The sequence below is a fragment of the Pocillopora verrucosa genome, chromosome 10 (genome assembly GCF_036669915.1).
Source record: "Pocillopora verrucosa isolate sample1 chromosome 10, ASM3666991v2, whole genome shotgun sequence".
NCBI classification, from domain to species: domain Eukaryota; kingdom Metazoa; phylum Cnidaria; class Anthozoa; order Scleractinia; family Pocilloporidae; genus Pocillopora; species Pocillopora verrucosa.
In genome coordinates this window covers 19,679,661-19,690,696 of record NC_089321.1, presented here as the reverse complement: position 1 = coordinate 19,690,696, position 11,036 = coordinate 19,679,661, and the positions used below count along the sequence as shown (strand labels likewise).

General features: G+C 36.7%; 1 protein-coding gene across 1 annotated transcript; it reads left to right on the top strand.

Moving 5' to 3' along the window:
* Positions 1-1,119: 1,119 nt before the first annotated feature.
* On the top strand, positions 1,120-10,290 carry LOC131778414 (serine/threonine-protein kinase 17A). The gene is made up of 9 exons (XM_059094826.2): positions 1,120-1,510; positions 1,603-1,824; positions 1,909-2,065; positions 5,351-5,477; positions 6,333-6,381; positions 6,482-6,508; positions 6,954-7,106; positions 8,100-8,263; positions 8,939-10,290. Exons 1-9 carry the CDS (start codon positions 1,446-1,448, stop codon positions 8,977-8,979), a joined length of 1,005 nt encoding a protein of 334 aa, XP_058950809.2. The 5' UTR covers positions 1,120-1,445; the 3' UTR covers positions 8,980-10,290.
* The last annotated feature ends 746 nt before the right edge of the window (positions 10,291-11,036 follow it).

The following is an 11,036-nucleotide window of genomic DNA, read 5'->3' as shown; positions in this document are numbered from 1 at the left end:
GTCAGTAAATCGAGCATAAATAACATTTTTGATGTCAACAGTACTTTACTGTTGAGAGGGTTGAATTATACTACGGAAAAGAATTGATCAGAGCATTTTGCGTTACTCTTACTGTCACGCAACGCCGAAAAGGGATAACTCTTGCCGAGAATGCTTGCGAACTTCAAATGTGGGATTTTCAGGGTTTTCTAATTTTCTCATTTATTAGCCCGTTTCTCGGTTGGTCCATTTTCATGACATTAGAGGCGAGCGTGATTTGAGGAGACCTTAAAAAGGCCACGCTGTTGAGTGGAGTTTTGATATCAGAGGGGCTAAAAATTGACACTCATTAGACAGATCTCTTCTAAAGGAGTAATACAAGGTTACTCTTTTTCGGGTTGGAATTGTCGGTATGACTTGGAAGAAAGATTAAGGCATGGTTATCATGTTTTTGGTATTGACACAGAAATTAGCACACGAGATTCTGATCTTTCCGCGATAACCTGAGGGAAGCTACCATTTTTAGCTGTACGACAAAATCGACTGTTTAGAAGGAAAGTACGTCACAAATAGAAGAGCAGGATTGAGTCATAGAAACCGGCGAAATGGCAAATATTTCCTCAAAGACTTCTTGTGGTCCTGTACCGAGATAGCACCTAAATTGTTTTATCTCTGGGACGTATCTTTGAAAAAAAGTAACATGCCTTAGCATAGCTTAGATAGGTGCCACTTTACAAACCTGCCAAATCCTTAAATTCGACTTAAATCAAACTGGAAATATTTCTTCTTATTTGTTCTTACATAGGAACGTTGTAATTTTAAGGGGATCTTCCTCATCAAGGTGTCGTTTGGTAAGGGAAATTTTATTCCACTTTCATCGATGGCGCGCGAATGGGCCCGTGTCAACTTACTAATTTTTTTTATGAGGGTGAATTTTCAAATAAGCTGAATATTAACCTCAATAACTTTTTAAAACGCCTGGTTTCATAAAGGTACCTTTATTTTTTTCCTCTTATCAATATTATTCCAATTTTATTGACATGTCAACCCATTTTATCTCTCATAGATGTCTGCAAGCTATGGCTAAAAACAGATTTTATTTCCTCATATCACATTAAGAGATCAGATGTTATGGATGTGAACATAATTTGTATGACAGCTCAGCATTTTCCAGTCAGACGACAGTCATACGGGGACCTGTTAATCAAGTGGGCGGAAGTGACGACAAAGAGGAGGTGGAGTTTGACGGCATTCGACAATTCTGATTGGTCGATTGATCAGGCAAATGCGCGGCAAGGACGCAAAGGAGTTTCAAGTATTTTCATAGAGCGATCTGGTGTGACAGGTCAAGCAAATAGTTCTACAGTGTCGGCCGGCTAGATTTCAGAAAGGTGACTTTAATTTTGGAACTCTTCGATTTGACTTACAGATTTGTGATAAGGCGTAAAACTTTGTGAACGCTCATCATGGCGTTCACGCCGCGTACAGAACCGATCGAGAATTACTTCGACATTTACGATGAAATCGGAAGGTAAAACTGTTGTCTTTTTACGTAAAAATGTACACCGTTCTTCTGTTTCTTCACTGGGGTAGAATCTGATGGCGTAAATATTTCATTTACAGAGGGCAGTATGCAGTCGTAAAACGGTGCAGGGAAAAGGCATCTCTAAAGGAATACGCTGCTAAGTTTGTTCGTAAACGAAGGAAAGGCAAGGATTGTCGAGCTGAAGTTTGGCATGAAGTTGAAATCCTGAGCGCGACGAATTACCCTAACCAGCATCCACAAATTATCACTTTGTACGATGTCTTCGAGACGAGAAGCGAAATCATACTCATCTTAGAACTGTGAGTTTTTCGCTTTTGTGCGGAAAATTTATTTAATTTGATATTCTCATGATGTTGATGGTATGTTCGAAAATTCTTCCACAGCGCTCTTGGGGGAGATTTGCATCGGCACTGCATTGCGTACGATAGCGACGAACCAGCTTCGAGTAGAAGCGAAAGAGAGGTTGTTTTCCTCCTCAGGCAGATTCTGGAAGGTGTCAAACATATGCATGAACAAGACTATGTTCATCTAGACATCAAGGTGGGAATCTTTTTGATGCTGATATTGTGTTTGAATTCGTACATGTTTCTTAATGTTTGTTTGGCCCCAATTCTCGTGAGAGTGTCGTTACTCATCAAGCACTGAATAAACATTCAACAGTCAAAATCTTTGTCAATGACAAATTCAGTCAATTTACCGAGGGAAGATTGCTGTTTGCCTAGTAGCACAGTAGTATAATAACCTATTTCCAGTGATTAGTTTTGCATATTTTCCTCAGAATTACACTGTAACATCAGAAATATTTTACGCTCTTTCCAGTGCTCAGTCAGATGCGGCGTGCGGTGTGTGTTGCTCATCAAAAAATCATTCTCGACATTTCAATATTTCATGTCTGCAGATCGACGCTTTTCTTGCCTTCTTAGACATTTCTAAACTCATTATTAATGAAAACCACGCTGGCTTAGCGATCAAAATTTAATGGGAATCTCATAAATGAAATGTCTGGCTTAATTTTCGAATGTCTTGGTTTTTGAAATGCGGCAGATGACACAGAGCTTAGTAAATGCGTTGGGGAATTAGTTGCTTTGATTTTAGATGTTCCCTTTCTTACCCCTTCAGCTAAGTTTCGAATATGCTTAGGTGTTAACTATGGGAGGCAAATGTCATGCTGTGAATATAGCTCTTTTGTTTTCTTTTTTAGCCTCATAAAAGACATGTCAGACGATTGTTAAGGAAAGGAAACGGTTTCTAAGTGTTTCCCGACTTGTCTATTTATAAGAACTCCACGCGAAAATAACGGTGAAACGACACCTTTCTTACGTAACTAGGCGCAATTTTTGTTGTTGGTAAATGCAAACGATTCAGTCCTTAGTTATTGAATGTAAAATAATTACTGTTTGGATGATTTCCTTATTGTGTAGGAAATCATTTCATTGTCATATTAATCATGTATGACACATTTTTTGCAAGGCTTAACGTAATTGTTTTGCAATAGCTTCATTTCAAAAATATGTTTGTAATTTTGTTTTTCTGCGTAGGAAACATTGTAAATATGTTGACCTAATTTGTTCCTTGTGATCCTAGAGGAAATGTGTTAAGTTACATCGTTAAAAAGCTATTGCGAAGTATGATGAATTAAGATACTATACAGAAATGAAAAGTTTCTTCAATTATGAGGCAATTTGATCGTAATGCACACATTTTTTTTACTTTTCAAATTTATTTCAACACTCTGTGAAAGGAAAGGTTTACCAAAGTCCTTCAAGAAATCTTAACCTGTCATTCAACATTCCCTAATATGGTGTTTATTGAAATAACCTAATCAAAGACCTCTTAGTTATCAAATAAACTAGAGTGTGAGGGTCACCTAAGAATTTATTTAAATCAACAGCACTCTGGTTACACACACTCTAGAAAAATTCCAATTTCATTACCATTTTGCCGGTACCATTCCTCACATGCCTCACATACGCCTAGACTTGTTGTTTTTCTATAAAATGTAGGATATCCTTAGTCAAAATACACTCTAAATACTTTTGACCCCAAAAAGTACTTGAACAAACTATTCTAATAACTGATTTCTGTCTGATCAAGCTACAAGCACAGCACAGTGTTATGATTTCTTACAACTGTGCCCATTTTTTCAGCATCATAGGCATTCAAGAAGGTTTTCCTTTGACTGGGAGCTGTATTGTGCTTTGAGAGGTCTTCAGACTCCAGCTATTGTCTTTCTTGTATCCATTGTTAAATTGGCAAGAAAAATTACTAACAGTTTATCTTTAAATGGATGCAGAAGAAAAGGTTCATGTCATGGTTTGAAAAGGGGTTAAGTATGTCTTTGTTAGTGTCAGTGAATTTTACACAAGCCTTATGTAGGTGCTGTGAGAACATACAAGCTCATGATGGCAGTACTTTTGTTATGATCATCATCAGATTCTGCTGCAAGTTTGAAATTGTAAATAATTATTGATGATGCTATTGTTAGATTTTGGATTTTCTCTTTCCTCATAGGAATTGACAAAAACTCCAAATTACTAGGATCGATTTTTTTGTCAGATTTTTTTCTTGTGAGTTCAATATCTAGTAATGACCCAATAGTCTCAGACCTGGTTAGCAGGAAAAAATGTTCAAGTTGAGATTTCAGCCTGGATAGTGACTTTAGAGACTTAGGGTATTTATCAAGGTGGACAAGGTGCAGCCTCCTAAGAATTTCTCCAGCAACTAGGCTGGCTTTTCAAGATGGGTAATTTTTTTGCATGTTTACTGACCCATTAGCTGGTCTATCCTCTGTTCTGATATGAACAAAATAAAATGTGGACAAAGATATAGAGCATTTTAGGGTGGGTGTCTGGAACTAAGCAAGCTTTTATGATGGGGTCCCAAAGCTATAAAATGGTCACCAAATCAGATTTGTTTCTTATCACAGCATAAAAGATATATCTATACAGTGATGGAGGTTAATGTGTTATGTCTACAAGGAAGCCAATTAATATAAAATAAATAATGTTTTATTTTCCCACCTCCTGAAAACACAGTATATTGATCAGGACAGCAGGTGAACCTGGGGCATTATTCATTATACCTTATAATCAACACAAAGTGGTTGCTACATTCAACAACAACAAGATTCTGGCAACAAAATGTTAATGTGTTGTAGTTCATGTGATCACACTTTATCTTGCTTAACTTTGCAGTATAATCCAGTGCAATTGCTTGAGACTTTAAATATGGAAGAGTCTGCTTTAAAAATTTCTTTTTCATCTCAATATTTAATGATACACTGATTTTTCTAGTCCTTAATTCCTTTAATATGTTAGAAAACATGGCAAATTATCTCAAGTTTAATTGAATGGAAGTTGAACCCAGCCTAGTATTCAACTGCAAGGCTGCCCACAGCTTCACTTAGAATCCATCTCAACCTGGATACTAAACTCCTTCAAAATATTTACCAATGGATAGTAAAATTGCTTACTTCTGCCTGCAATATTACTTTTTACCCCCAAGTGAGAAATTTATATCTGACCTTTGAATAATAGATTCAAAGCATATTTATATTGTGAAGTTCTTCTGATTTAATAGGAGATTCTTAAGTGAAAAGTGCCCATTGTTTGCAGATTAAGATCTTTTTAAGTAGGTTTTCTTCATTTTGAAGGATGAAGCAGCTACCTCATCTGAGTGTTCCCAAAGATATTTTACATTATCAATAACCAGTACACCCCCCAAGAAAGACAATTTAGCACCAAAATGCTCAGACATTAACGACACTCACCACAGGTTCAATACAAACACACTTAATAATATTTCTGCATTTTTTTCTTCTGTCAGCCAAACAATATTCTTCTAATGACAGAACATGCTTACCCTGAAATCAAGATCATTGATTTTGGATTGGCAAGGCAGATAAAGGATGGCGAACAGATTTGTTTGATAGTTGGAACACCAGAGTATGTTGGTAAGTTCGATTTCAATTTACCCCTAAGTGAAATTCTCTTCTGTCAATAATATTCACACCTGTACCTACAGATCTTTCTGGTCAGGCCTGCAAACCTGACCATTTTTTTAATATACTTTTAATTAGATTTTTTGGAATTTGCAAATATTTGTACATCTCTAAACCCAGTGAGAAAATTATTTTATCCAGAGTATTTTTTAAATATATTTTAAGGTTTTTTGATTTAACATCAGGCAGCTTTCTGGTATTATTTACAGACATTAAATTGAGTCCTTCTGTTTGATCATAAACAATAAGAAAATATTACACATTGTGTTAAATCATCAACAAAAGATAAGTGTATCAAACAAATATAGCGTGTGAAAAAAATCAAATCCCGCATCAATAAAGGAAAGAAGAAAATACAAAACAATTGTTGTGTATTATAAGTTAGCCTGTAATGGAGCCAAGGAAGTAATAATCTGAGTAAGACTAGTAACCATGGCAATGCTGTGAGTGACAGCTACCTCTGCCATCATTCTCTTGATTGATGTAAAGCAAAATTTATGAACCAAATAGTTTATTTGAGTATTGGCAGGAAAAGGGAGTCACAACTTTGAGAGGATGTGTAACAGGGACACCACAACCTCACTACTTCTACGCAGTATTGCTCATCCCTTACTTATTGAAGAGAAACTGCCTGCTTGCATAATGCCAGACTTTTACATGTTTCCGCTTAAAATAATAGAGAAAAATGGTGACATCTTTTCAGTCTGTCCAACTGATAAAGGGCTGATTACCTAAGATTTCTGTAATGAAACACTTCTGAAAATAATTCATAACAAGTGGTACATATTTATTTTTCCTACATTGCAGCGCCTGAAATACTTGAATTTGAGCCTGTTGGAAAACCAAGTGACATTTGGTAATTTTTTACTACATGTATGTTTTTTGGTTTGAAAATTTGAGCACTAATTTATTTCTTTCAAATTTGTTTCTCTAATTAAACCTGATTTCTTTTTTAGGAGTATTGGAGTTGTTGCCTATGTCATGTAAGTCTCTTTGTAATTTCTCATCAGTGAGCAATTGTCTTTTTTCGATTTCAGAAATGTTTTCCTTAGTTATAACTTTGAAAATTAACTAGGAAAGGTTATTGGCTTGATATTAGTAATGACACTTGAACAATAACAGTTACCAGGCCTTTGGCTTTTTCAGCTTTTTGGATTTGTTTGTTATCTAGAATTGCTTCTCAGGTCCCACTTTTTTCTCAATATTCATGAATCACATTCAAGATCTGTGACAACTTTTTTTCCACCAAACAAAGGAACTCTAGTTGAAATTTTTCAAGGATGGAAAAGGGTTTAAGTGTGCATGGTGAGATTGGATCAAAATTCCTGAACCTGGGAGTTTCTTATGCCATCTTTAGCATCAGATTATGCAAATTCAAAAGAATCATTCTGACCCTCTTTTAATTACTTTCTCTCCTTTTGCAATTAGGCTGACTGGGCTGTCGCCATTTGCTGGAGATGACAAACAAGAAACATGTTACAATGTGTCCCTTGCTGCTGTAGAATTTCCAGAGGAATATTTTAAGAACATTTCACACACAGCACAAGATTTCATTAAGAGGCTTCTTCAAAGAGATGCAGAGTGAGTAAACTTTAATATCATAAACCAGAAGTGAAATGAAATATGGCTATTGCACTTGACTCCAGATTGAGAGGAGTGGGCTCAACACTTTGCTGTGTCATTGTGTTGTGCTGTATCATTGTGTTGTGCTGTGTCATTGTGTTGTGCTGTGTCATTGTGTTGTGCTGTGTCATTGTGTTGTGTTCTTGTGTAGCACCTCCCTCTAGCAAGGAGTATAACAGGGTACCAGCAATATGTCAGGGAAGCCTGATGAAGTACTGATGAAAAAGTCAGGCTGGATGGCCCCTTTGGCTGGAAAAGTCTTTGTAGATTGTTGTGCTTTAAGACCCTGAACATTTGATTTTAGTAAAGAGAATGCTGTAAAGGAGGCACTGGCATAGAAACATCATCAGGTTTTTCCTGAAAATCTTCAGAAATCATCAAGAAAAAAAAAATCTCACTCATTTGACCCAAGTAGAAATTGGCAGGTTTAAAGATGAGTCATTTCTCATGACTGTTAAGACAAGAAAATCCTCCCAGGAGTTTAATGGGTACCAGCAAACAGTCAGGAAACTTGACAGTTGGTCAGGTTTGTGTGCAGTGGACTATTGTCTATCAAGGGGGAGTGGAAATACTCCTAGTAGCTCCATGTTGAGGAAACCAGAATGTTAGCTCTGACAGTAGTATTAACCCTTCATGCCCAAACGTCAAAATACATATTCTCCTTACTGTTCTCTATACATTTCTAACATTACTAACCATGTGAATTTGTTTAACAATCAAGAGCTTCAATGGTTGGCAATCATTTCCTTTATTCTCATGATCTTAATGTGTTTGATTCAGTGGTGAAACTGTAAGGAGAAGTTGGCCATCAGTCACTCTTAGGGTATATGGGGGTTAAAGGCTGTACAACAAAATACATGTACACATAACCCTGTTTCATAGCAGCACTTGACACTGAATCAGAGTTTGTTAGCAAATTGAATTTAACCTGTGGTCTTGTTTACTCTACAGTGAAAGGCTCTCGGTTCAAGAATGTTTAAATCACCCCTGGCTAAATACAGAGGAACTTTTTCAGCGAAGTCCTATACGGAAGAGTAGACGGTCATACAGTTCAGACCAAAATAAAAAGAGAAAAAAGCTTAAAAAAATGCAGCAGCAAAATGGAGTCACTGATGGTGAGTATTAAAGAAAATTGATGCCAGAAGTGATCTCCCCATAATATCCATAAATCATCTGGCAAACAGGTACTAAGAGCTCAAACTTATCAAGTAGAAGTTGTTAACTTGATCTAACACCAAATTTTGGTGACCAAATTCTCAATTGAATTACAGGCTTCTCAATAAGTCAGGGAGTAGATGGCTGTTGGTGTGGAATAGATGGCTGACAGTTTGAGAGCTCCTTCCAGGGGTCTCCTATTATTATAATATTATTTTTGAAAATTAGAGGCTCTGAGATGTAATTATACACATTTTTGGAAGGTATATTCAAAGCAATATGGCAACTGATTGGCTAGTTAGACACGTATGTAGAGATTGGAAGAGTGGCATGCTCAACCAGTTAGAAATGGTAAAAGCATTTGTTATGTGGAATGTGAAAAAGGCTTTCAAGAAAGCTGTCTGTTCATGAAACTTTTTGTAGCAGTGACTTAAACTTTTATTTGAGTTAAATCCTCACAACTAACACACTTTATGTTAAGAAAATTAGTGTGTTTAGAAATTGAGGTCAGCTCTGAATGAGAACCCTGGATTGATTGCTAGGGAGAGTGAGTGTTTGGAGTGTCCATTAATATTAATATTATTTCATTCAAAATAAATAATATTAAAAATAATAATGTTTCAATTTCTTTACAGATAAATCACTGGCTGTTGTAAATGGTGATGGTTCAAGATGAGACAACATCACAAGCACTGCATTAATGATCTGCATTGTTGCAGCATTAGTGCATTAGTGGCCTGAATGCTGATTGAACAAATCAATCCTGCAGTGTTGTAAATGCAAAGACTTTATTTAGTTTTAGGAACTATTAATAATATTTTATTAGAAATTATGCAAATTACAGGCATGTTTCAATGTAAAAGGTTGTCAGAAATGTTATATTTGAAGAGATATGTTCCTAGGTGGTCAGTGAAATGCAGTTGCATTGGCTAACCAAGGTGAAATCCAACCATGACACATACAGCTACCTGTGAAATCAGGGGCCTACTTAACAACTAAACTTCAAGATAGCACTAGCTACCCTCTGTTTTCAGGCAAACTGTCCAAGGATTAACATTAGAATAGTTTTTCTGAGGCTCTGACTGGTTTGAAGACTGGAAACAACAATTTTGTTGCCATTTTGTTACTTTTATTGTAGAAATGCCTTTTTAGGCAATACATTTAGCTTTGTCAGTTGCTTTGAATATTACTAGCCTTGTCAATTGCTGTAAAGGTATACCAAGGTACAGTATGTTATATATTTTATGATGTAATCTTTAAGGAATGACACCCATTATTCCAAATTTATAAATTATTGGTGCTAAATGTTCTTGTGTACAGATAATGGTGTCACCATCTCAATTCTGATTGGCTAGAACCATGCAGCTAAATTCTAGCCACAGTTGTTTCTGTTCTTGCATTTCTGCTGACAGTAGTTTTTATAGTCATGTAAAAGTGACATCATACGGACGGAATATATTTTTATACATGTATAAGTATCATCATAGACAGGTTATAGTTTTAAACAAGTATGAGACAGTCAATGGAGTTGATGCATGCATGATAGCAGGAATGTTGAAGGCCCCAATTCAGCCGTGCCAGATGACATGAGCCTTAGCTTTGATAAATCTTGCTGTCATGGTAGCCTCATCCAATAATTGGAATTTACTGAAACAAGCGAGGCGTGGGGTTTTAACCCTTTAACTCCCAGAAGTGATTAACATGTAATTTTTCCTTGTAATATCCATACATTTTCCAGCAAACTGGTAATGAGAATACTCAAACTTATCAGGTTGATGTTTCAATCTAACACCAAATTCTTATAACCAATTACAACCAGAATTAACGATCAGATCTTGGGAGTTACTGGTTAAATGCCTATAGCATTGCCTTCAACATGGCATCTTTTCAGTTGGTAAAAAGGACAAACAGTATTGAAAATTGTGGACTGTATTTGACGAGCTGTATAGTGCAGGAAATAATTTATTAAAGCTTATTTTTTGGTTTATCTTCAAGTGTAACTGTTCAGGAGAGGGTAGGTGAAAGTTGAAAGATGAATCCCCAGGTCCTCGTATTTGCTTGTAAGTCGTTTCGTACCAGCGGATGTTTCGTACTTAGTCGATTCGTACACAATTACATACACGTCCGTTCGCACTCGGCCAGTTTAGTCGTAGCGTACCCATACAAAATGCAAAGTCTGGGACGGGATTTTTAAGGGTAGTGAGTTGTAGAAAAGAAAGAAAAGCATATTTCCACTTTTTAAGTAATACTCACCGAAGTGGAGGTGGCTAGGGGTGGATATTTACCGAGCTGCAAAGTGCAGGCCACCGACTCTGAGGTGAAGATAATAAAGCACGAAAAGATGAGTTCAACTCATTTAATCCTGCAACAATTAAAGTATTTCTAGGCGCAAATCCCGCTCGAGTCGAGCGCGGTAAAGACATAGAGAACTATGTCTTTTCGTCTCGTCACGAGCGTGAGACAAAGAAAGTATTCTGAGTACCCATGAGGTATCGAACCTCAGACCTTCGGATTCCACACCCTCTTACTAATTCTACCGACAAAACATGACGGTATCGACATTGCTGATCCCAAAAGTATGCGGGATGCGTGAGTCGCAATGGGCCTTGCTCACCATAGAGTCTGAGATTCAGTGGTAGGGCTTTGGAGTGTGAAATGGATTCCTCATAGGGACTCGGGATTTTTTCCATGTACCACGCCTGTGACAAAACCAAGGAGTGATCAGAATAAAAT

What these genes read in the sequence shown, in the direction of transcription:
- LOC131778414 (XM_059094826.2), top strand. Translation starts at nt 1,446, where the DNA reads ATGGCGTTCACGCCGCGTACAGAACCGATCGAGAATTACTTCGACATT. An exon ending in ATTTACGATGAAATCGGAAG is followed by an intron (nt 1,511 to 1,602) that starts GTAAAACTGTTG and finishes TTTCATTTACAG; the next exon opens with AGGGCAGTATGCAGTCGTAA. An exon ending in GGAAAACCAAGTGACATTTG is followed by an intron (nt 6,382 to 6,481) that starts GTAATTTTTTAC and finishes TTTCTTTTTTAG; the next exon opens with GAGTATTGGAGTTGTTGCCT.